The 27,969-nt window shown below is 41.1% G+C and overlaps 1 protein-coding gene across 2 annotated transcripts in view; it reads left to right on the top strand.

Annotated features, from left to right (window-relative positions):
- IPO11 (importin 11) overlaps positions 1-27,969 on the top strand; it is a 511,812-nt gene that overhangs the window by 147,558 nt on the left and 336,285 nt on the right. For both annotated transcript variants that reach the window (XM_075839216.1, XM_075839226.1), the window contains exons 10-12: positions 11,154-11,346; positions 14,015-14,167; positions 22,262-22,305. In XM_075839216.1, the coding sequence (XP_075695331.1) occupies positions 11,154-11,346; positions 14,015-14,167; positions 22,262-22,305 (390 nt within the window). The remainder of the gene's footprint in view (positions 1-11,153; positions 11,347-14,014; positions 14,168-22,261; positions 22,306-27,969) is intronic.

Below are 27,969 nucleotides of genomic sequence, written 5' to 3'. Positions count from 1 at the left end.
TTTTACGCTAAACCTAACTACAGTGATGGATCCCTAACGCTAAACCTGACTACGGTGACGGATTCCTGACGCTAAATTTCCAGACACTAAACCTCACTATGCTTTTTGATGGTTCCCTGACACTAACTAGAAGTGGTCAGTGATAGTAGATCACTGACCAAAAACGGGGGTGACAAGGGGAACACAAGGAAGAGGACAGGTGTGGGAAGTACAAAAAAGTAACTTTTTAACGTTTTTTTAAAGTTTTCCTAAGACAATTCTCTGACACAACCGCTCTGCACAACTCTCCAATGCCAACAGAGAAGTTCAAGAGCGGGTGCGGCAGGATGTGAGGACTGGGGCAGGAAATGATGTATGCGATCGCTGCTATTGGTTAGTAGTCACTGACTAACCAATAGCAACGATCGCCGGGGCGGGACCACTGCAATTAGTCCCGGAGTATTGAGCTGTGATAGCCTGCTGTCGGAAACAGCAGGTATCACAGCTTGATGAAGCCCTGGACGTACTATTCCGGCGCTGAGCGCGAACGATTCACTTAGCGCGACGGAATAGTACGTTGCTGAGCGCGAAGGGGTTAAGAAGGCATAAACCTTAACAAGGCCAAAGGCAATTTTTCTCATTTAAAGGAACAGTGTCACCCAAAAAATTTTTTTCCCATATCAGTTTAATGTTAGTGTTTTATTAAAAACGTTTGTATTTATTTGTGTGTTTGTGTGTTACTTTTTTTTATTTTTACACTTTTTATTCCCTATGGGGGCTGCCATTTTTTTTTCCATTTCTGTATGTGTCGATTAACGACACATACAGGCATGGAATACGGCAGCTCCAGTCCCATAGGGAATGCGAACGGGGCCCGTTCCATCCACTATGGTGTACGCCGTCTGTGTGGGAACGGCGCATGCGCCGCTCCAACACAGTCCAATTTGAAACGCGCGCCGTCCGGCGCCATTTTCCTGTGGACCGGAAGTTGCGGCCGGACAGTAAGATTACTACTTCCGGTCGCGGCTTCCGGACTTGTGCACATGGAGCAGCGGCAGCAGACGGAGCGGACGGACCGGAGGGAGCGGCGGCGACTGGAGCAGGTAAGTGATTTCTATGTATGTTCGTGTTTTACTGTGTGTTTACTAGTGTATGTTAAACTACTACACTGTGTGTTAGCTCAAAAAATGGCGACACACAGTGTAGGAGGTTAGACCGTTCAATCCCCTCGTTTCTCCCAGCACTAGCCAGGATAAAGGAGGGGGGGATTCTGAGAGCTCACTAGAGCGAGGGATTTTTTCCCAATTTTGCAGCATAAAGCAATGTGGTTGCTTTACCACATGCAATGCTGCAATTTTGGGAATTGCTCCATCTAGTGACCAGCAATGGGAAATATTATAAATTAGAATCCAATTGAATCCAATTTATAATATTTCCTGACTCGTGAAAAAATAAAAAAAATTAGAACAATGTTTAATCACCCACACACTAATTGTTTAACTAAAAAAAAAACAACATTTTTTGCTAACACATTCCCTTTAGGGTATGTGCACACACACTAATTACGTCCGTATTTGACGGACGTATTTCGGCCGCAAGTCCCGGACCGAACACAGTGCAAGGAGCCGGGCTCCTAGCATCATACTTATGTACGACGCTAGGAGTCCCTGCCTTGCTGCAGGACAACTGTCCCGTAGTATAATCATGTTTACAGTACGGGACAGTTGTCCTGCAGCGAGGCAGGGACTTCTAGCATCGTACATAAGTATGATGCTAGGAGCCCGGCTCCTTGCACTGTGTTCGGTCCGGGACTTGCGGCCGAAATACGTCCGTCAATTACGGACGTAATTAGTGTGTGTGCACAAACCCATAAGGGAATAAAAAATCCTTCCCATTTCCAAATCTGTTCAATCAGAATAAATCCCTGGATCAATGCCCTATCTACAGTTTTCTAATACTGATAACGTGTAATATTATTACACTCAAGAATGGCATTTAGGCCTCTTTTGAACTCTTATAGTGAATTCACCATAACAAATTTCTCTGGCAAAGAGTTCCATAGTCTCACTGCTCTTACAGTAAAGAATCCCCTTCTTTTTTTTGTGTAGAAACCTTTCTTCTTTAGAGGTAGAGGATGCCCCCTTGTTATAGTTATAGTCCTGAGCATAAATTGATCATGAAAGGAATCTCTGTATTGACCATTGGTATATATATACACAGTCGAGTCACATTATTATGACCAGCAGCTAATATCCAGAGTAACCGCCGTGTGCAGCACGGACAGCAGCCAGACGGCCTGGGAGTGATTCAATAAGGTGCTGGTAGGTTGTCTCAGGTATCTGGAGCCATACTGACTACAGTGCATCCCACATTTGCTGGTGGGTGCGTGGGAGAGGATCTATAGAGCGAACAAGACGATTGAGGTGGTCCCACAGATGCTCAATTGGGTTCAAGTCTGGAGAATTAGGGGGCCAGGGTAGTATATGGAAACAGGGATGGGATTCAAATTTTTAATAATCGGTTCCCTGTTTTTCGGACGAAGACATGCGGGGGGGGATGGGTTCACGGTATTTTGCGGTGCAGCGCGCCACTGAAAATTATTCTAATAATAAAATTAAAAAAAATGATGATATTCCAAATACCCTCTACATTAAAGTGGGCTCTTAATAAAGAAATTCCCTGTCCAGATTGTTTTAGTGTGGATTGCCACATTATTTATATAATTACATAAGCGTACAGACCTACCCACACAATATATTAAACTCACCCATAACGTATAGGCCAATATGCGCACATTCAATATCCTAAGCGTGCTCAGCCCTTTTAGTTAGGCTGTGCACATGAGAAGGGTGGAGGACAGTGCGGCGTACGCATTAAGCCGCGACAACTCTATCTACAGGGAACGCCACAGGGGTCTCTATCTACAGGGAACGCCACAGGGGTCTCTATCTACAGGGAACGCCACAGGGGTCTCTATCTACAGGGAACGTCACAAGGGGCCTCTATCTACAGGGAACGCCACAGGGGTCTCTATCTACAGGGAACGCCACAGGGGTCTCTATCTACAGGGAACGTCACAAGGGGCCTCTATCTACAGGAAACGCCACAGGGGTCTGTATCTACAGGAAACGCCACAGGGGGCCCTATCTACAGGGAACTCCACATGAGGCCCTATGTGGCGTTACCCTATAGATTGAGCCCCCTGTGGTGCTCCCTGTAGATTGGGCCACCTGTGGCGTTCCCTGTAGATAAGGGCCCCCTGAGGCGGTCCCTGTAGATTGGGCCCCCTGTGGCGTTCCCTGTAGATAAGGGCCCCCTGAGGCGTTCCCTGTAGATAAGGGCCCCTATATAGTACCCTGTAGTTAGTTCCCTATATAGTCTTCTGTAGTTCTCGTTCCCTGTGTAGTCCCTTTTGTAGTGCCCTATAGTCCCACAGTAGAAGGAACAACAACACATTTTCTTACCTGTCCCTTTGCCGCACCATCCTCCAGCGACGTCAGTCCTCCATCGGAACGATGTAGCGGCACGATGACGTCATCGTGCCGACTGCATCATTACTAAAGTCCCGAACGGCGAGGCATCATATGCCTCGCCAGGGCAGCGCTAGTCAACTCAATTGTATCCGCGTCCTAAGGACGTGGATACAATTGAGTGCAGGGGACCGGTTCCGGCTTCCCGCTTCACCCGAATCTGCGAACCGGCTGTCATTTTAACAACCGGTTCTGGAGAACCGGGGCGAACCGGCTGGATCCCACCCCTGCTTGGAAGTCTTGGTAATGCTTTTCCAACCACTGTCGGACATTTGTAGCCGTGTGACTTGTCGCGTTGTTTTATTGGAAGATTCCATCTGCCCCAGGGAAGACAAACAGCATGTATGGGTGGACGTGATCTGCAACGATGGATTCATACCCAAATCGGTTCAGAGTGCCTTCCACATTGATGATTGGGCCCAGAGAATGCCATGAAACTTTCCCCAGACCATAACGCTGCCTCCACCAGCTTGTGTTCTTCCATCAATGGTTGCAGGGTGTTTGTTTTCTGATGTTTTTCGCCTGACACACCAACGTCCACACGTTCGAAGAAGGTGATAACATGACTCATCGGAGAAGGAAACCCTTTGCCAATCAGCGGTGGTCCAATTCCGATACTGTCGTGCAAATTTAAGCCTTTTTTTCCAATGCGCCTTTGTTAGCATAGGTGCAGTGACCATCCATCTGCTTCCGATGCTACGCAGTGGGGTTCGCTGAGCTGTTGTTTTAGACATATGTCTGGTTGCCCCCTGGTTGATTCTCAGAGTGAGCTGCTCCACTGTAGCGTGTCGTTCGACCTTCTCGCACATTCGTAGCCGACGTTCATCTTTCAAATCAATGGCACATGGTGCTCCACAGTTTCCACGTCCGTTATTCCCAATGGTGCGATTTGTCCACTCACGATACACTTTCACCTGCAGCACAAGAACAGTTCCAGATACCGCGCTGTTTGAGAAATGCTGCCACCCTTGGTCCGAAAGCCAATAATCATCCTTTTTTTTTTTTTGCAATTCTGATAAATCGCCCCTTTTACCCATGGCAATAACAAGTGATATGTGTTCAGACAGCCTATAACACACCTTATATACCCACCAAGCCAGCCCACGATACATCACTTCCTTCATGGGCTACGCGCTGCCGACGTCGAAAGCAGGAGGTGGTCATAATAATGTGACTGTATATACATAGTTATTAGGTCATCCCTCAGCTGTCTTTTTCTAAATGAAATAACCCAAATTTTTTAGCGAGACTTAATATTTCCCTAAAAAACTTCCGCCATTATAGTTAGAGGATGGTTTCTTTGTCCTACTTAGTGTTTTTGGAACATACATTGCCTCGATATATGGCTTGTAAAATAATGTATTTAAGAGCTTCCTCTGTGCAGTGTACAGTGAGAGAGAAAAGAATATTGGCAAAAAATGATGTATCTAGTAAAAATTATTTGAAGTGGGAACCAACATTTGATTCCCCTGGTGTGGCAGTCGCAAGTGCCACTCTGCTTTGATTGACTGCTCTAGCGGCCAATCAGGAGACCGGTAAAACCATCAATCAGAGCAGAGTGGCGCGCCTGGCAACGTGCAGTACCGGAGCAAATGCACATTATCTTAGTCCAACTTGTGATTAAAGTTTTCTCGGTCATACAACTTGCATGGCTGACAGAATTCAGTATGCTGACAGAACTTCAAAACTGCTGACAGATTCCTTTTAACTCTATATCTGTGTGAAGCTGCAAGCAAGCAATCTGTAGCTCTGTAACTGTAAAATGGTGCTCTGATCCCTATAACAATACGTTAGGAAATGAATAAGCACAGAAATTATTTGGATTAAAAAAATAAAAAAAATATTAAATTGTTACATTTCTGATCCGGAATCAAGGATACCCAGATATGAGATGGTAATAATCCTATAGATTTATACATTTATGCTTCTTTTATACTGTATATTTTTGTATATACAGTTTCATATATACAGTGTCGTACACAGAAAATAAGAGCCCATTAGCAAAGATCATACTGGGTTCCAAATTATTGTGCCAGTTTTTCCACCCAGGACAGAAGGGCTAAGTATTTGTTTCCCCTATGTACCCCCTTTCCATTATTCTTGGGCCAATTTCCCACTCGTTATAGCAAAGGCGGTGGGACCAACCAGAACTGGGCCACCTCTCTCCAAAGACACTATAGCATCTGCATGATCTGCAGCAATGGTACGTATGCCCTTGTGCACAAACACATATCCCAAAAATTATTTAATTTACCCCAAATTCAGCATACGAGGACTATATTTAATGCAGTGTATACCAGAAAGATCAAGACACATGTCTAGCTATTTCTGAAATGCTCACTAAATCCCGGAGAACCCCCTTAAAACTCGTTCAGCCTTTGCCTCTACATTATTGTGAAAGTACATCTTTAAAACACACTTGTGGAGCCTTTAAACAGTGTAGTAAATGGAAGCCAGTATCTTCATAGATTATGATGAGAGACATGTAGAGGAAATCTTCAGCGCTGTGTGGCCCTGTGTGACATCGGCCTTAATTAGAGCAGCTTATCTCAAAACAGCCATTAATCTCCCGCAGATCTGAACTGTTAAAGACGGGGCAAAAAATATATGGTCATTATCATTTCAGTCTAAAGTGTTTTCTAGCATAATTCAGAGAAAACAAGCAAATGTCTTTTATTTGCAGACGTGTTTATTCCATTTTGACATTTCTTGTTTTACAATTTCCTTTCTAACTATAATGGAAATCAGGATCACTTATATATTTTTAGAATAAATTAGGAGGTGACCCTATACAATAATTTTGCCAAGATAAAGTTAGATGACATGTCTGGTCTTCTATAATACCCTTTTTGAGCACAGCAAAGCATAGAGGGGGAGATGTAAGGATATGGAAAGTTGTTTTCTATGGTTTGACCCAGTATTTTCATGTAAACGGCTGGTTAAATGCCTTATGGACTCCTAGAGAAAGCCTGCGAGTCCTGCTTCCCCTGCCTACACACAGTAATTGACAGCTGTATGAGTTTGCGTACAGTAAGAGCTGTCAATCACTCTCTGTGGGTGGAAGCACAGATCGGAGTTCGGTACAATACATTCACCCCTTAATTTTTTCAATATTCTTTATCTGAAAGGGGTTTTCTGCTTTGAACAATCCCATTTTGTTACAAAGGTCCCATAATAATCAGCTGATCACAGGGTGTTCCATACGACTTGTTGATCACTTTTTATTAAACATTTTTGGGAAAGCAAGGTGACCACCTTGCAGGATAAATAACATTATAATATCTAAATAGTTTGGATCTTTACAGATGCGGCGATACCTACTATGTTTATTTTTTTTATTGTTTACACAACATTATGGAAATAAATGGGAAACATTTTTTTTTTGTACTTTTAATGGTTCTTTTTGTACAACTTTTATGAAACTTATTTAGATATTTTTTTTTGTACTTCTGCTAGGAATACTTATATATTGAAGTTTATTGTGCTTTTAACGGTCCCCTATTAAGCCCTGCCTCTGAACTTAATTGGAGAACTAACATGGCGGACCTGGGGGCCTTTATCAAGGGTTAAACTGCTGGTATCGAAGTGGCTAAACAGCCGGGTTTGGAGTTATCTACGATCCTGTACGTTAAAGAGAACTTTTCACCTGCCCATACAGGTGCAGCATGTAATGGGCAGGGCTGCACAAACCCTGGGGCACTTTTTTTCCTACCCTCCTCCGTTATTTAGATATCGGTGCCACTATATTTGGTGCCCGATATTTAATTAACCCCCTGATCTGTCAATGTGTCGTTTAATGGCAAGGGAGCGTGTTACTACGGCTGTGACACTGTCCAATCAGCTACAGATAGTGCCACAGCAAGAGCTGGAGAGAGAGGAGCCGGTGTGCGCGCGCGCTCACAGTTTGGAGCTTTGCGTGCGCGCACACGCGCTCACTCACTCTTCAGCTCTCGGCAGACCAGGACAAGACTGTGGTCTCTCGCGAGAGATCACCCAGTCTGGTTCATGTCTGCCGAGAGCTGAAGAGTGAGTGAGCGCGTGTGCGCGCATGCATGCACAGCTCCGATATGCGCGTTCGCGTGCACACACGCTATATCCACTCCAGCTCTTGGCAGACAAGGACAAGACTGAGCACTCGCAAGAGATTGCACAGTCTTGTCCTTGTCTGCCGAGAGCTGAAGAGTGAGATCTTATGTGCGCACAGCTCTGAGCTGTGCACTCACGCTCTCCTCTCTCAAGCTCTTGCTGTGGCACTGTCCGTAGCTGATTGGACAGTGTCACAGCGATGTTACACGCCCCCTTGCCTAAACTCGCCCCATTGAGATTTCAGGGGGTTATTTAAATATCGGGCGCCAAATAGAACGGCACCGATATCTAAATAACAGAGGAGCGTAGGAGAAAAATGGAAAGTGCCCCAGGGTTTGTGCATCCCTGGCCATTACATGCTGCACTCCGCTGCACATGTATGGGCAGGTGAAAGGTTCTCTTTAAAGCAGGGTGTTAGTTGTAGTATACAAATGACACCTCCTGCATATGGAGCGGACTTAGCTCTTGAACCCGCTAATACCACCCCATGACGTACATATACAGCACTTGGTTGCAAGTGGGTTCAATATTATATCTTTATATTTTTTTAACCCTACCAATGTGTACCCACTATCAGGGGACTAGACAGTCACTTTAATGGTATCCTCACATGTGGCAGCTTTGTTGCAGAGATTTCTGTGACTGTCCTATCCATCTGAATGGGGCTTGCAGAAATCCATTCCCATGCTGCAGAAGCAACGCTATTCACATGTATGGAACTGGCTTTCCAATTGCAGAAATCTCTGCAACTAATCTGTCGTGTGTTAATATAACCTAAACGTTTTTTCCACATATTTCTTTTTTAACACTAAGGGGCATCATTTTTTCTTTACTGTATTTTTCCTTTTTTATATATATATATATATATATATATATATATATATATATATATATGTGTATTTTTGTATAAGATGATTTTTTGGGGCAGTTTTTTTGTGGAATTCTTCTAGTTGTCAGCACAATTTTCGGCAATCATGTCAGCCTGTCTTGTCATTCCATTTGCAGAATACTAGTGCCATAAAGAGTACCTATCAGCTCCTCTGGTGTGTCTCTCTTAATAAATACTTGTAACCTATTAGGGAATTCTCCGTTATCTAGACGGGGGTCCCCATTCAGCACCCTCATTTATCGGCCACAGTAGAGAATCTCTTGTAGAGTGTCCATACATTACTCAGACAGCCCATTGATTACAATAGAACCTGTGTAATTCTACATTCTTGGTGGTAGCACTGCAGGAAAACGGAACACTTGCTGCTAAGTTTCACCACAGATTACAGCCGATCTTTGGGGGGTTCCAGCAGTGGAACATCCCGTGATCAATTTATTGCTTGGGGACCCTTTTGACAAAAAAAGTACAAATAAAGCCTGATGTATGGAAGCTGCCCTCCACTTTTTTAACCATGTCATTCTTGCTTGTAAAGGGCGTTATTGGGTTAATAGAGGTATGTTAGAGGTCTAGGTATGTTAGAGAATTGTAGCTCCCCAATAGCATTACATTTCCAAAGGAATAGCTTTACGTTGAAGAATATTTCTACTTAAATTAATCTCTTATATGGCAGTAGTGGAGTAACGAGCAGGTTGCCATTTTAAGGGGTTGCCACTTTTTAAAGGGGTTGTGTCATCACTCCGGCTCCCCGATACCTTAGCAAACAGTGGTTTGGCTGGGGAAAGCTGTGGCCAGCGGGATATTTTCCCTGCAGCAACCATAGTATTACATGGCGTCCAATCAGATGACCAAAGCTGCTAGATTGAGAGCTGCTGCTTGTTAGCGGCACCTCACTCTGGCTCATAATGGGTGGTTTCAAACTGGGAACCCCCATTAGAATGTACATATGCCCTAATAGGTGTAGGACCTAGTGCAAGAAATCAATATCAGTTGAGGAGCCACAGGCTCACTGTGGAAATGCATGGTCGGTGCCTACTTGTGATAAAATCAATTGCAAGTGCAATTTCTCTTTAACCTGTTCCCAACACAGGACAAATATACTCGTCCTGAACGGCAGGCAGTTGCTTCATCAGGACGAGCATACTTATCCTGCATTTCGCGCAGGCACAGCAAGTGTACCTGTGTGATCAGGAGCAGCCCCTCTCTGATCTCTGGCAATAAAACCCTTTGAATGCCGTGATCAACGGGAATTTCTGTGACGTGATCGTGGCACTTAGTATGTGCAGACAGCCCAGGGTCCATTGAGTTACCCCAGAGCAGTCTGACCATATTTCCTGTTAGGGCATACTTAGGTACTATTCATACACAGACTAATGTACTTGTATAACGCCAATACGTTCTTCACACAGGGAAATGTGCTGCCGACAACAATAATATTTATTGCTGTATAAACACGATCTGCTGCTGATCGAGCGTTTGCGCGTTAATCGGCTCATCGCTGCCCTGTTTACATGATTATGAACGCTTGTTTGCCCGATAATTGGCCCGTGTAAAAGGGCATTTACGAACAGAATCCTGTTCACCCTTGAAGATTGAACCTTTCCCCTCCTATCACAGAGCGGATGACCTTTTGTCCTTTTGAGATGGCTTTCCAGTGAATAGCTGTTCACAGAATATTTATATGGGCCATTTATTTATTTGTATTAGTCGATTGTGCAACCCCCCCCCCCCCCAAGACTAAAGACCCTTTTACACTGGCCAATTATCGGGCAGACAAGCGTTCCTTGAACGCTCGTTCCCGATAATTGGCCTGCGTAAACAGGGGAACGATCAGCAGATAATGGAGCTCGTTCATCTGCTGATCATATAGTTTGAAAAAAACTGAAATATTATCGTTGTCGGCAGCACGTCTCCCGACGTAAACAGGGAGACGCGCTGCCGACATGATAATAATGTATGGGTATATTATAGAAGAATGATCGAGGCACTCACCGGACTGGCAAAACAATTTCTTTATTTCAAAAGATCTCGGTCAGGATGTGGAATTGGCAATTCCACATCCTGACCGAGATCTTTTGAAATAAAGAAATTGTTTTGCCAGTCCGGTGTGTGCCTCGATCATTCTTCTATAATATATTTAGCTGGTTGTGCTGCACTTCCGATGAGCAACTCCGTGGCAACTTACCTGCAATTTTCCAATTAGAAAAGAAGCCATTTTTACACACTCCTATTCCGATTGTGCCGATTCAGCAGTGCCAGCCTCTTTTCCTTCTTCCCATTTCTTTTTATAATAATGTATGGGGATGAGTGATTGGAGTAATGAGCACTCGTCCCCCATACTAGCGCCTTGTGAAAGGAGCAAACGAGTGCCGATCAACGAGCTTTTCTCTTTGATCGCCGCTCGTTGCATCGGCCAAAATTAGCCGTTATAATAGGGCCTTAAGTTAATGTAACAATCTCACTTATTCCTTATCATTGAGGTTCTCTATGACCCTTCTCGATTTTGCTGACTTCCTTTGTACTTTTTCCAGTTTTTGTGGACTGGTGCCCAGATAATAACCATGTGTGATGCCCTCGAAGAATGTACTGTGCAAGGAACTGATCTCACTGAATTGAAGATGCGATGAAATTAGATTTCCTCTTTATATATATATTCACTTTTTCTTCCCCAGCTTTTAGATTTTCTGGACCAGCATCCATTTGCATTCATTCCCCTAATCCAGAGAGCGCTGGAGTTTGCAGTCAGTTATGTTTTTACAGAGGCTGGGGATGGAATTGTGTTTGAACGTTTCATAGTTCAATGCATGAGTCTCATCAAGATGATTGTAAAGAATGATTCCTTCAAACCATCAAAAAACTTTGAAGGTAGGCATTGATTTTCTTCATTTCAACAGCTGAACCCAGTTGGTAGTGGCTTTTTTTACAATATTTCTTTTTGCTGTTCTACGTATTTCTGCTGTTTTACTAAATGATTTACTAAGGTTATTTATACTTGTTCAACTCATTTTGTATTGCTTAAAAGTAAATAATATCCTACGGTTTTGTGTCTACAGCTTTTATGCAGACCTATCTTCGTGTCTCTATGGTTACAAAACTGTGTGTAGTCTAAGTCCTGTGTAATTCCCCTCTACCTGCACGAAAAGGAGGCAGAGGGAGTGGAGTAAGACACAACTGCAGGATAAGAACATATAGGGATTGCTTGTAGTCTGTAAGCACGGAGACACGGAGATAGCTCTGCATAGGAGCTGTAGATATAAGACCTTAGGATATTTTTAATTAAGTATATTTGCGAAGTTGATTTTCTATTTTAGGTGCACTAAAGCTATAAAAATGCTTGCAGAAGTGTACATAGCCTTTAAGAAAGACCCAGAAATCACCTCTCCATTGAAATCAATGTCTTTACAGTAGGTCTGGGCAAATAATCGAAAAAAAAAATAAACTAAACCGAAATTCAGGGATGATGGTAGTTCTATGCAGGAATGACGGGGGTTATATACAGGGATGATGGCTGTCTAGTATATTCAGGAATGATGGGGGTTATATACAGGGATGTTGGTTGGTATATACAGGGATGATAGTTGGTATATGCAGGGATTGTGGGGGTTATAAGGATGATGGGGGTTATATACAAGAATGATGGCTGGCTGGTATATACAGGGATGATGGGGGTTATATACATCGATGATAGGGGTAATATACAGGCACCGCCATCATCCCTGTATATACTAATGTATCCATCGTTATCTTGACTTTTATCGCATTAAATACACAGTGTCTAGATCCCTTATCTTTACTTTTTCAATGGCTTTTGTTGTGTAATATTGTGCTGCAGCAAGTTATCAGAGTCCAGATAAAGATAGCTACATCCATAACCCCCATCAACCCTATATATAACCCCCATCAACCCTATATATAACCCCCATCATCCATGTATATACCATTGGGGCATGCACTGAGCCACAAAGACCGGAGGAATAGAAGCATCTCCTCCAATTGTCGTTTAGAAAGGCGATTAGGTGAGTATGTATTTTATTAGGCACTATTGGAGCTGTGTGAGGGCAGCTATGGGGACATTATACTGCGTGGGAGCCGCTATAGAGCATAATAATGCGTGGGGGCAGTTGTGGGCGCATTATACTGTGTGGGGGTAGTGATGGGGTATTTTACTGCTTGGGGCAGCAATGGTGGCATTATACTGCGTGGGGGCAGCTATGAGGCATTATACTGTGTGTAGTGCATCTGTGGGGCATTATACAGTGTGGAGGCAGCTGTCGGGCATTATACTGTGTGGGGGCAACTGTGGGGCATTTTACTGCATGGGGGCAGCTATGGGGGCTTTATACTGCGTGGGGCTAACTGTGGTTCATTATACTGTGTGGTTGCAGCTATAGGGACATTATACTGTGTGGGGGCAGCTATGGGGGTATTATACTGTGTGGGGCAGTGTCAAGGGGTATATTATATACAGTAGTTTACAGCAGGCTCAGGGAATCCATATTCAATGTTGTGGCATGCATAAAGGGTGTGGCCTAAAATAATTCATTAATCATAATTGAGGTTACATGAGTAATTAATCGTGATTTTTATTTTGGTAATAATCGCCCAAGCCCTACCTATAAAAAAAAAAACAGGTGCTACTGTCACCCATTCTGTAAGGCTGACTGGTGTCCTTTGTCTGAATTTTAGGACATGTTGTTGGAAAAAGCAATGATCCTCATGTATTACTCCAGTTTATTCCTGATTTCTGCAGAAATTGTGCAAGTTACAAAGAAAGATTTGCTCACAAATTTGTGAAATCTGTAGAAAAGTAGGCTTGGTCAAGCTGTAAATGTACATTTAGGCCCTGTTCACACGGAGTTCTTTGTAGGCAGAAAAATCTGAATTTTGAGGCAGATTTTGACCTGCCTGCACTTTCATTGCAGTGTTTATGGCTGCGTTTTTTCGGCGCGAAAAACACTTTCTCTGTCTCCCATTGATTTCAATAAGAGGTCAGAGACGGAACCACAGGAGAAATAGCATATAATTTTTTTCTCAAACAAGCTTTTTTTTCTCTGCTCGCGGGAAAAAAACTTCTCCACCTCCCATTGAAATCAATGGGAGGCAATTTCGGACGTTATTTGGTGCGGTTTCCAGAGTGATTTCTGTGTCAAAAACCGCGCCAAATAAACTGTGTGAACTAGCCTTTCGATTAATTTAATCAAATGCAAAAATTAAGAGGCGTAAATTAGTGGCGCAAATGTCCAGCGCCACATAGCAGTCGTAAAAAGTAATACAAATAGACAATTTCAATTGCATTCAATTTAATAAGAGGCGTGCACCTTTTAATAAATAAGGAGCATTTCTCTCTAACTGTCCTCCCCAATTTCATTGGTGCAAAATGTGCATTTATTAAAAACCTATAATATCATATTTTTATAGTATATCTTTGAGCATGTCATAAACAAGAGATTATTGTGATAAAAAAATGTATCTCTCTTTGACACATGTTGTTTTACTTCTATCATTTTAAACTTCTGAAATAATAATTTTTCAGACAGCAAACCAGAAACCATCAATGCTTACCAAATAAAAATGTCCTTCTTCACTTACCCAACGCTGACGGAGATATGTCGCAGGCTGGTTACGCATTATTTCCTTCTCAGCGAAGAAGAACGGGCAATGTGGGAGGAGGATCCTGAGGGCTTCGGTAAGAATGGACGGCAAAAGATCTCTGTGCTTTAAAAAAAAATAATGTTATGCTCATTGACAGGTACCATATAAAGAGATCTGTGTGCAAGGCACAATAAATTATCTACATGCCGGTAAAGTTCTATATATATATATATATATATATATATATATATATATATATATATATATATATATATATATATATATAAGGGAGATCTCATCAATTTGCATATATGATATATCTATATAAAAAGTCTAGTAACTTTGTAAAAACATACTTATTGTGAACTGATTCTGAGATACATCCTGTATTATACTCCAGTGCTGCATTCATAATTCTGCTAGCCTCTGAGTGGAAATCATCCGGCATTTCTTGCTGGCTCACTGCCTGTACGGAGCTAACTGATGATTTGTGTTCTGTGAAGTGTAGTCTTTATACCAGTCACATGATGTATTTTTTGGTGGGAATTTGGTGCAGATTCTGCACCGATAATATGGTACAATGTATGTGAACCGGGTTTATTGATACACACTACTCAAAATAGTGAAGCTTGCCACCAAACAAGACACAACAGGAAAAGTGTAAGTGTTGTCCACTCAGATTTCAGGGGTTTTTTAGGGTATGAAAAAAAAAAAAGGGTCTAAATGGATTTTACTTTTTGCAAAAACGTTGTCGACGCACGAGGGCTAAAGTGGTTTAGAAGGTTCTGCAACTTTTTATTATACAATAGCTAGGCTTTATAGATTTTTAGGCTGGACATTTTTTATGTTTTCTTTTTTTTTTAGTTGTCAAAATGTTCTAATATTAAAGTAACTCGGAGTTGAGGGAATTATCTTTTGTTTGTTGTTTCATGCGATTTTCTTCCATTTTGGGACCTAAAAATTCCTTAATCGACATCATCATTTTCAATGCAGTGATGTTGCGCTGTATGCACTTAACCCTATAATTACTAGTAAGATAGGCTTCAAGTACATTTATAGAAGTTTTCCAGAGCAGAAGGGCAGCAGGCCCTCATTGAAATGAGCAGAGTTAATCTTCGCTCTGCACATTCCGAATTCATTAATCACCGCCTCGCCGCGTCGTTACAAGGTATGATCAGTGTATACGTACAAGCTTCGCTCTGCCGAGAGAGCCATATTGGATTTCCAAGTTACAGACTTTGCTCTCTAGAGAAATGAGTTTATACATTTTCACTATCATGTTTCCTGCCCAACAGTTAATTGCTTTCAGTGTGTGATAAATTGTTTACGACTATTTCTCTGGGGTCTGCCTTCATGTGGGCAGTGCTGCTCGCTGATTCTTTGTGATCGAAGCTGCTGAATTGTAAACTTGTGCTAAATACAATTTGTTATATGTTTTGCTTTATATTCTACGTTGTAACCCTTTCCTGTGAAATATAATGTGGACCACTGCATAGTTTGTTTTACAGCAGTGACTTGAAAAAGCATGTGAGTTGCATGAAACTTGAATGTAGAATATGACTTCTATTATTTCCTGTGGGAGTACAATTCCATGTGACCAGAAAATCCACGTCGTAAAAATTCTATTAGAATTGGGGATCACATGCATTTATTTTTCCAAAATAATATAAGTTGCAGCCATGGGTTCAAAATATTGTCCATCCTTGTACGTCCATAATTCAATCCTGATTAATTTCTAAACACATCTTTATAATGTTCAGGGCTCCATTTTTCTACTGTAATTCTCCAAATTTACTGGGTATATATATATAAAGTCAAATTATACAGTTCTGGCTATTTTCAGCGACCACTAGAGAAAGCTTAGGTTTCGTTCACATCTGCGTCGGTGCTCTGTTCATGTGTTCCATCTGAGCATTCTGTCGGGAACCCATGAAGGGAACCCTGACTGAAACAAACGAAAACCATAGGTTTCCGTTTGCATCACCATTGATTTCAATGGTGATGAATCCGGTGCAATCCAGTGGTTTCCTCTGCTATTTATTCCGTCAAAACTACGGAACCCTTAAACAACGGTGACAAAATGAAACCATTTGCACCAGATCCATCACCATTGAAATCAATGGTAATGCAAACGGAAACCTATGGTTTCTGTTTGTTTCAGTTTGGATTCCGTTCGTGGGTTCCCCTGACGGAAAGCTCAGACGGAACCCATTAACGGAGTCCAGACACAGATGTGAACGAAGGAATGTTATGCTTACTGTTCATATATTGAACTGAAGGGTTTTTGTACTAAGAACATTTATCACCTATCCACAGGATAGGAGTTTAATGTTTAGTTTCAATAGGTATTTATTGGTATAAAATGAAGCAGAAAACATAAAAAACATAACATTGGATATCCCCACACAGGGGGAGAAAATAAGAGACACTGAAAAGGGTAAAAATACATGGAAGCGGTGATGAGGAGGGACATAGGAAAGGATAATACAGATTAAATGACAAAAAGGAAGAAAGAGAGCCATGGTAATGAAGGTCTACATACAGTCACTTATTCAGAGCAAGTACAATACCTCATCATACAAAAATAAGGGAAGGTGTTATACAGAATTAAAAGTTGATGTCAAAATAAAATATCACAACGCAATGGCATAACAGAAATCGGTAGGAGTTTAATATTTGATCGCTGGGATCCCCACCTGGGATCTCCACCTCTGAAACGAGGGTGCAGAGCTCCTTGTTCCTCCTCATTGCACACTCTGTGGTCAGGCTCCACACCCTGTGGTCAGGCACACCCTGTGGTCAGTGCTCCTTGTTCCTCCTCATTGCACACCCTGTGTGCACTCGGCTGTCTCTGTCGGCCCCTTAGATATTGAATGGAGTGCCAGGGTACACGTGCGACCGCCACTCCATTCAAAATCCTCCTCACTTCAATCGTGCGGTGGTGGGACTCAAGTTCTAGTGATTGATGGGGTTCCCAATGATCATACATTTATCACCCCTTGAATGACACAGAAGAATTCACTAATCCCCAAGCTCCCTTTAGTGGAGGCAACAGAATTTTATAATTTAAAGAGACTCTGTCACCACATTATAAGTGCCCTGTCTCCTACATAAGGAGATGGGCGCTGTAATGTAGGTGACAGTAATGCTTTTTATTTAAAAAAACGATCTATTTTCACAACGTTAGGAGCGATTTTGGTTTATGCTAATGAGCTTTCTTAATGCCCAAGTGGGCGTATTTTTACTTTCGACCAAGTGGGCGTTGTACAGAGGAGTGCATGACGCTGACCAATCGGCATCATGCACTCCTCTCCATTCATTTACACTGCACTAGCGATATAGTTATATCACTATGTGCAGCTACATACACAAGCCCTAACATTACTACAGTGTCCTGATAATGAATACACATGACCATCCAGCCTGGACGTCATGTGTACTCAGAATCCTGACACTTCTGAATCTTTTTTGTGAGATTCCGGCAAGTGAAATGAAATCTCATTTAGCTCCGTAATCTCGCAAGATTTCGTTTCACTTGCCGGAATCTCACAAAAAAGATTCAGAAGTGTCAGGATTCTGAGTACACATGACGTCCAGGCTGGATGGTCATGTGTATTCATTATCAGGACACTGTAGTAATGTTAGGGCTTGTGTATGTAGCTGCACATAGTGATGTAACTATATCGCTAGTGTAGTGTGTATGAATGGAGAGCAGTGCATTGATGCCGATTGGTCAGCGTCATGCACTCCTCTGTACAACGCCCACTTGGTTGAAAGTAAAAGTACGCCCACTTGGGCATTAAGAAAGCTCATTAGCATAAACCAAAATCGCTCCTAACGTTGTGAAAACAGATCGTTTTTTTTAAATAAAAAGCATTACTGTCACCTACATTACAGCGCCGATCTCCTTATATAGGAGACAGGGCACTTATAATGTGGTGACAGAGCCTCTTTAACTATGACTATGTAGGGGATCCAAAGAGTACAGTACCTAGCTTTTCAGGTCAATCTTCAGCGTAAATGAGGAATAACACTATTTCTGGCCGTTATGACATTTTTTATTTTTCTTTCAGTGCTCCCCTCTGCAGGCTATATCTCTAATTCTCCGTTTTCCGTGAGCTAGTAGGCGGAGCCTAACTGCTATCATGTCTGCCATACATTGCACGCATACAGAAGAGAACATCCAACAGTAATGAGCAGTGTAGCTGTAAATTTAGCACTGGGGTGAGATAGAGCATTTACTAGAAGATTCAGCAGTGGATCTGTGTGTCTCTCTGCCTCTCGCTCACTCTGCTCCAGCTCCCCCTTCTCCTCCTCTTCATAGACGTCTAAGGGCATCTGTAACTTAATTCTTCAGTGAACTGATAGTTCATCTTGTCTTGAGGAGATGTATTTAGCAGTAAATTCAGAGTGAGTAAACAGTTAGGGGGGGGGGGCTGATCAGTGGAGTAGAGGCATTTTTCCCTAATAAGATATATTACAAAGTTTACTTTATACGCCTTTTAGTTGCCTTTAAAGCTCTGCTTTAGAAAAACAGACAACCTATCGCTCTAAAGATATCCTAAAAAATAATATTGGACAGAGTGTACAAAAACCTCTACAAAGATAAACCTCGACTAACTCATATCCTTGCAAGGAAAAAGGATTAGTAACTGTATATTTAGTCCGAAAAACGGGATTGGATCCCGTCATGTGTAATCTGTAAACTTTTCCCAATTTTTTTTTTTTTTTGTGTCATGAGAGAGAGGATAAATTTACAGAATTGGATCCAGCTTCGTTCTTGGCACTAAATATACTGTTGTAGTAGAGCCGACCGAATGTAGCCTTATTGCATTGGGTAAACTAATGATATGCAGCAATTTGCCTTTCCCAAGGTTTTCCAAAATGTGTCTGCAGACCACCTTGTCAAGTCACCTGTATACTGGTCAATGGAGGAAGAACTTTTAATAACCTAGTTGGAGTATGAATGATTTTTATTTTTAAAAGACCATGTTAAGAGTTTTTTCCTTCATTTTTTTTTTATTCTGTTATTATTGAAATGTTTTCAAGAATTAAACAAACATCCAATATGGTATATAATCAATGAAACTCCGATGAATGGTAAGTGGGAAATAGTTGTGCATTGAGCATGCCGACAACCCAGCACAGGTACAAACAAATGGGAACTTATAACAAAATTATGAACAAATACATGTGCTTAGACGAACGTAGAACAATTCCACTTCATGCCAGGGTAGAAAAGATTACTCACTGACAGAAGGTTAGGGAACCACATTAGGATGGTCTCGACCATGAAGAATAGAGGGTTATGATCCTTTATCAGTGTCGTTGAACTACCTGGAGGTTCAAATTTTCCCTTTTAACCCAACGACTTTAGAAAAAGCTTATTGTAGATTCAATTATTTACTACAATGAATGTTTTTAATCCCTTAAGAAGATTTGCTCTGTCTTTTACAGCAATGCTCTCTGTTGTGTTTAAATGACTGTTTGGATAAATTACTTGCCAAAAGATCATGCAATGGTTTGGGAGCTTTGAACTTTTTTGAGTCTTTTATCCCCGTAATGACCGTCGATACGCCTTTTCACGGCTGTCATTAAGGGGCTTTATTCTAGGCCGGCACCTTTTCACGGCGGCCTAATCAACGTCCTGCACACGTCTCCCGTACAGGTTGGAGCCGGGGCTCGGCTGTCTGATCACAGCCGGGCTCCTGCTCCAACGGTAGTGATCGAAGTTTACTTAGATCGCGGTCGTTTAACCCCTCAAATACCGCGGTCTTTAGCGACCGCTGCATTTGAGTTGTTTACAGAGGGAGGCTCCGATGGGGTGTCATAGTGAAGTCTCCTAGTGAGACTGAAAAAATAATTAGTGTGAAATAAAAATTAATAAAGAGGTACACATTAAAAAAAAAAAAATCCATAAAAAAATTGTTTTATTTAGTGAAAGTGTAAAAATAAAATAAAAACCACACATATATAGTATCCCCGCAATCATAATGACCCAAAAAATAGTTAGTGTATTATTTAAACCGCAATGTGAACGGCATAAAAACACATAACAAACACGTAACAAACACAGAAACCAACGCCAAAATTACTATTTTTTTCCCATTCCCCCCAAAAAATTAATAATAAAAGGTTAATCAATAAGCCCAATGTACCCCAAAATGGTAGCAATGAAGTCCCGCAAAAAACAAGCTCTTATATGGCAACATTGACGGAAAAATATAAAAGTTATGGCTCTTGGAAAGCAGTGAAGCAAAATAAATTATTTTAGTTCAAAGTGTTTTTATTCTGCAAAAGTAGTAAAACATAAAAGAAATATACATATTTGGTATCATCGTAATTGTACCCACCCATAGAATAAAGGTATCATGTTATTTATGCCGCACACTAAACGGCGTAAATATAAAATGCATAGAACATTGGCTAAATTGCTGGGTTTTTTTTATATCCACCCCCCCCAGAAAAAAAGTTAATAAAAAAAATTCTATATACCCCAAAATGGTGCCATTGAAAAATACAACTCATCTGGCAAAAAAGGAGTCATCATACAGCCATGTCCACATGAAAATAAAAAAGTTTTAGCTCTTTGAATCAGACAATGGAAAAACGAAAAAAAAAAAATTGCTTGGTCATTAGGGCCCAGATTGCAAGCAGGGGGAAAGGGGTTAAATACTGATGATAATAATAATAATAATAATAATCTCTCTCCATAAATGGTGAGGATTTCATCCCAATAAGTAGACAGATTAAGATAGTGACCGTTCTTTCAAAAATCATGCTTTATCTTCACGTGCATGGGTAATGTTTTGCTTGGAAAATAGTAATTTTTTGGATCCTCAGAGATCATTAAAAAGATTATATGTAAAGTACAATTTCTGAAAAGTCCGAGGCATTGAGGTGTCGTCCGACATTGATTATTCATGTCCAGCTTTGATAACAATGGGGCTATTAAATCTTTATAAAAAATAAAAAAAAGTTCTGTTATACTCACTGTTTCTATGCAGAGCGATCTGTCTCCATGGGTAACAAACTACATACAATGTCTGATATTAATTAGAACCATTTGCAAAGTTGCCTTATTGTTTAATTCAGATGCATTGTGACAATAAAAAAATTGCAAAGATGTACATAGCCTTTAGAAAGTTTCTAAAAGAATTTGTATCGTTCAGTAGAATCTTTGCGTAAATTGTTGTATTGTTTATTTACTTATGTAACTTATATAGCGCCAACATAGTCTGCATACAAAAGTTGTCCTCATTCGCTGTCCCCAGTGGGGCTCACACAATCTATGTACCTTATCTGTATCTTTTTGGAGTGTGGGAGAAAATCCCCTCCAATGAAGAGTGACCATGCATTCGCGCTCACTTCCCCAGGGAGATTATAGGATCAGTGGGGTCCCAGATGGTATACTGTACTCCAACCAATCACAATTTCATGGTGTATATACAATGGATATGCCATAAAAGTCATTAGTTGGAGACCCCTTTTAAAGTGAGCTCATTTTTTTGTATTATTAGGTAACCGCTTTATGTTCTAATGCCAAGTATATGCCTATTACCCAAATGACTTCCTTTATAATTGGGATTAGTCTGTATAATAGGGCGGAGCAGCATGATAGGATAACATTTCCCCGGCTGTGAGTTTTATTTCTCCATATTTCTTCCAGATTTTTCTCCGTATTACCTAAATTATTTCTCATTCACTATGGAAGGAATTTAGGTAATGTTAGGATATTATAGAATTCGGAATGGTGAAATTCCATAATATACAAGTAGAGGCTCCCTACAGGCGAACCTTTGCTTTAAAGATATTTCATCATAGACAACCCCTTTAATCTGATCGCTGAGTTCAGCTCCTGAGACCCTTAGACAGCTGATGTTACCAGGGGCAAATTCAACTAGCTAATGTGGAGGACATTCAGATGAATGGTTGTTAATGTTATACATAGATGGCCTAAATCCACCAACTTGAGATCTGCTGCTTGTCAGCAGCTACCCACTCTAGCTCATATTAGGGGTTTCGAGCAGAACCCCTCTATGACGTTCATGATGGGGTGCTGCATTTTGGCTCCGATTTATGTGTGTGTAGCATCATCATTTAGTTCTGCTGGAAAAAGTTTCCTATTTGTGTATCAGAACCAATAATGTCAGATTCCTAATCTTAATTTTTCTCATTTTCTTTGTAGCTGTGGAGGAAAGTGGTGGAGACTCGTGGAAGTACAGTCTGAGGGTATGTTTTCTAAATTATTCAGCCTTGCCCTTTCTTACAATGCATGAAATAGGTAGCATCACTGCTCATGCGCTTAAACAGGGAAATGTTCTAGAATTACATCCTTTTAGGTCCTAAGGGTCTTTCTTCAGAATGTCATCTTTCCTAATCCCCGTCTGTTCTGCAGTAAAATGACCTTTTCACAATACTTTCTTTCATTTGCTATATGGATTTTTCTTTTTAATTTTTGCTATGTATTATTATAGTGTGCCCTTTGCATATAAATTTTGAAGCGGTAGGGTACATCTATGTACAAGTATATGTGAACATCTTCGTGTACACAAACTGGTGATGTAGGAAGGATTCCGATTTGGTACTTGTTACCTAGTGATACAGTGAAAAACTCATTTAAAGGGGTTTCAAGTATATGAAAAACATAGAAAAGTACATTTGTGCATCATTTGTATATCACCAGATGATTCCACCATAACTTAAAAGTAGTAATTTTTATTATTTTGCCCGGCTCTGTGCAGCATTGTTGTTTTAATTTTTCTAGGGGTTGCTGTGGGTGGGATTACAGTTCACATGATTCCTCTCCCCTCGCACATACATTGCCTATGTTTACAACTGCCTGCATGCCCCTCTATTACAAGGTGTAAGGTAGTGCTGTAATTACTCACTGTCTGCTACTGAGACACTGTTCTGCCACTCTACCCTGCACTATCTCTGCTCAGCATGTGAAACATGATCCCTCCAGAGAGGGAGGGGGGGGATGGAACTGCATGTCTGACCGGCTTACAGAGACATTTCAGCTACAGACAGTACATTTGTACATCAGTAAGTGACTAAATCATATGCACGTCCTTTTTAAAGACCAAAAAAAAATACTTTTATCGAAAATCGCATTGTCCTTAACAATTGTTTCTATCACAGAACCACAATATAATTTTACATTTCGCAAGATCACCAATTAAGAAACATTATAGTAGCAAGTTTTCTCATAACATTTTATTTTGGGCTGTGTTTTTGCCTTTCAAATGAGTTTTTATATACTGTAACATTCTGGTAATCCAGAATATCTGATAATCCGACACTTTTTAGGTCTCATTGATGCTGTAATATTGCAGTTTTACTGTACCATAATTCATTTATGAATTTAAGTGCTGTTGAAAAACATTAACATCCACATGGTGTTTTGAGTGTAATAGTGCCTTGGAATAATAGAGTCCCGCTCACTCACATATAGCAGACAACGGCTGCATTTATAAACTGTGCCTGTATTTTGTTTACGTATTCACAGACAAATGTGGGATATTTGAACTTTTGATTTTGAATCTGTAACTTTAAATGCTCACTAAATTATACGTAGCTGTAATAGGGCACCCATAGATTTCTTTGAGGTTCTACTGCACTCCTGTATGCCTCTAATTTTATACGGAAACATACAGAAGTTTTTAGATTTCCTACAAATCTGGCAGGAAAAAATGGTGACATTCTCCATCAGATGCTGTAGTAGGCCCCATGCACACGACCGTAAAAATCGTCTGTAATTGCAGACCGTAATTACGGTTTGCAATTACGGACATATTCACTTCTATTGCCCACGGCACCTTCCCGGTTATTTACGGGAAGGTGACCGGGCCGTAGAAAACCACTGCAAAAGGTAGGAGATGTGCTACCTTTTGCTTTTCACGGACCGTATTCCCATACTTTATATGGGAGCACGACGCGCAAATGCGGGTGGCTGACTGCGGGCCGTGATTACGGGCACAGCCGTGTGTATGGGGCCTTACAGAGGAATTCTCCAACATGTAGTAGCACATTTAGTCCTCGTACTTTATTGTAGATCAAGGTTTTTATTAAAGTCACAAGCCTGGCAGACGAAGTGTCATCAGTCTTCTAAGTGATTTTTCTGATACTAAAATGTATGTCAGTAAGGCTACATTCACACGAGTGTGACAGATTTATGTGCGTAAAAAAGGCTCGTAAATCTGGTTGTGTGCGTGTAAATCTGGTTGTGTGCGTGTAAATCTGGTTGTGTGCGTGTAAATCTGGTTGTGTGCGTTGCGTTTTGTATCCATGTGCTTTGCGAGTGGCATGTATTTTTCATACAGTTGCAAGCAGTTCTTTTTTTTTTTTACAATGTAATTTATGCGTAAAACACAGACAGCATCCGTGGTTTTCACTCACTAAGTGACTTCAATGGGCACGTAGGCACGTGAAAATGAATTAATATAGGACATGCAGTGAGTTTCACGCACTGGACACTCGCTCGGTGAAAACTCACGCATTTGTAAATCGCCCCATTGAAGTCAATGGGGCCGTGTGCTGTGCATTATTTCAACGCATAGCACACTGACGAGATTCATGCTTTTGTGAATGAGCCCTTAGGCTATGTTCACATCACGTTTTTGGCCTACATTTTAAACTCCCGACGTATACATAGGGTGTGACGGATGCCTTATCAGTAACATTCATAGCCATAGAGTTTAATGGTGAGCATTAAACATATACGTCATAAACACTCTTGGCCCTGTTCATGACGTATACGTTAAACGGATATCATTATAGTCTATGTATGCGATAAACGGATGCCTAACAGTGGCATCCATCGCCCATAGACTACAATGGTATCCGTTTATCATATATGTCATGAAAGGCAACGGAAATCTGTGTCACCCATATGATCCAATGCCAAAGTGTAAGTCCAGTTATACTCTCCCGCCGGAACTAACATCAGGCGTCAATAGACACTCCTGCACGCTGGACAGTACTGCTGCCGTGGCAACCGTACGACGTCCAAAAGGGTATTGTGCACGGATTGAATTCTTTTTTATGGGATCCTTCGGGATGGAAAAGCGTAGTCTACAACACATTTCCATCCTCCAAAAAAGTGTACAGATGTATACCAGCCCAACGGAGGCCAAAAGGACACGCTTTTGACCTCTGTTGTGACCATGGACCCCAACGTATACGCTTAACGTAGGCCAATATCGTTATGTGAACGGGACGTAAGAAATGGGTGACAGACGTTTATGACTGTAGGATCAGTTTTATCTTCGTGTGTTTTTTACAGCATCTTTTAGAGGCTGCTTTTGGGCCTCTTAGTTTTTTATTCTGTGGAAAAGAATAGTTGTGATCTTGTGTGTTCCTTATATGTATTTCAATTTCTTGTTGTAGAATGTGTTCCAGACACTTGATTTTGTCTTTTTTGTTATAAAATATTTTGTCTATTGTATTTAATACAATACAATTTGGCTGATTTTAAACGTTATTCATTGAAAACAGCAGGACCTGTGAAACAACTTCATTTTGTGTGTAGTATTTTTATGTATTACAAAACCCTGCCCTCGGGTTTTAACAGAGACTCTTCTGTTATAGACAGTTTAGGGCCTGTTCACATCAGCGTTGGTTTCCGTTCATGGTCCTGTTGCAGCTTTCCGTCGGAGGAACCCATGAACGGATAGGCAAATTGAAACCATAGCTTTCGTTTGCATTACCATTGATTTCATTCGTAACGCTTCCATTGCAAATGGTTTCCGTTTGTCTCTGTTCCGTAAGGTTTCCGTTTTTTTAGCAGAAACTATAGTGTAGTCGACTACACTACTGTTTCCACTTTAAAAAAAAAAACAGAAACCTTACGGAACGGAAACAAAGGGAAACCATTTGCAACGCAAGCATTACCATAGAAATCAATGGTAATGCAAACGAAAGCTTTGGTTTCCTCTGACGGAAAGCTGCAACGGAACCCATGAGGGGAAACCAACGCTGATGTGAACACAGCATTACCTGCTTTCATTCTAGTAAAAAGTATAGTAGGTTGAAATGTCTAATGTCAGGGGTCCGTGGCTTAAATGCACTCACTTTTGATATTAGACTGCTGAATGGTGAACAACTTGTTAAAGAGCTTTTCCCACCATAATAAGCAGCGCTAATTAAAGAGATATTCCCAGAATCAACATTTGCCACCTATCCACAGGTTATTTGATAAGTGTCTGTTTACTGGGGGCCCCACCACTGGGACCCCCCACTGATCATTAGAACGGGGCACCAGGTCTCCCGTTCCTCCTCACTGCACCACCCGCAGTGATGTGGTGTTTTTTAATGGAGTGTAGGTTTAACATGCGCTCAATCACTCCATTCAAGAGTCGCCGTCAACCTCATGGACTTCAAATGTAGAGACACCACGCTTGCTAGTCCGCCGCTTTATTCAAAGTTCTCTTGCACTGATCGTGCGGGCACACTTGCTGATCAGGAGCAGGGCAACGGCTGTAATACGCAGCTACAGACCCATTATAATGGCAGAAATCAGAGAAACATCTGGTCTCCGCCGTTATCCCCTTGAATGCGTGATCAAAGCTGACTGCGGCATTAGAAAAAAAAATGGGTAGGGCGGCACACAATGATCGCTTCACAGGGAATCCCTGTGACGCAATAAAGGGACATAATTTATATGAACAGACAGCCCAGGGCTATTAGTACACAGACAAATGTACTGGCATATAAACATATGCCAGTACATTGAAATTAAAAAATAAAAATCCCCGTATGGGATTAAAAAAAAAAAAGTTCAATTAATAATAAAAAAAAAACATCAGTAAAATAACACACAGCAATGCCCATTTTTTTACAATAAATAAAATTCCCAATCCATAAAAAAATATACACATATTTGGTTTTATCGCGACAGTAGCAACCTGCAGAACAAATTTATAGCATCATTGATGATGATCAGTGTATGATGTAAAAAAAAAAAAAACTGCTTTTTTTTTTTCTGCGTTTTTGCCAATTTAAAAATTGATATTAATGAAATGATGATAATTTAAATGTAAAAAAAAAAAAGGCACCTACAGTGGTGATCGAACCCTTCAGAATTTTCCATACAAGTCCTAAAAGTAGATAGAGAGCCAAATCAAACAAATGATTTCAAAATATTAGACCTAATTTATTTATTGGGGAAAATGATCCAATATCACATATCTGATTAACCCAATGTTGCCCATTATGAATGTGAGGTACATGATGGGGTTAATTGCTATTAATGCGAAGCACATGGATGTAATGGATTGATAACACCATGTGTCTTACATCAGAAAATGAAACGACTTTATATTTTTGTGTGTCTTATATTGATGGTAAAGTATATTTTTGGTATTGAAGATCGCAATGATACACGGAAGTCTAAGGCCTTATTCACACAACAGTGAAAAAAAATGTCCATTTAAAACTGATCAACTGTCAGTTTTTCATGGCCATTTTGCATCAGTGTGTCTCTAAATTTTCATCCATTTCAAGTCCATATGTCCGTTTTTAATGGCCGTTTGACATCCATTTTGCATCAGTTTTTCATGGCCGTTAAAAAACTGATGAATTTCATTGGTCAGGCTTTTTTTTGTCCCAGCCCCCTGAAAACAACCAAAGGAAGGTCACATGTTCACGTAGACACTATTTACAGCCTCCCTGTATATGATGCCACACGCCTCCCTGTATATGATGCCACACCAGCCTCCCTGTATATGATGCCACACCAGCCTCCCTGTAGATGATGCCACACCAGCCTCCCTGTATATGATGCCACACGCCTCCCTGTATATGATGCCACACGCCTCCCTGTATATGATGCCACACGCCTCCCTGTATATGATGCCGTACAACTCCCTGTATATGATGCCACACACCTCCCTG

The sequence above is a fragment of the Rhinoderma darwinii genome, chromosome 1 (assembly GCF_050947455.1).
Source record: "Rhinoderma darwinii isolate aRhiDar2 chromosome 1, aRhiDar2.hap1, whole genome shotgun sequence".
Lineage (NCBI taxonomy): Eukaryota > Metazoa > Chordata > Amphibia > Anura > Rhinodermatidae > Rhinoderma > Rhinoderma darwinii.
Note: the sequence above shows the minus strand (reverse complement) of the source record. Positions and strands in the feature narration are given on the sequence as shown.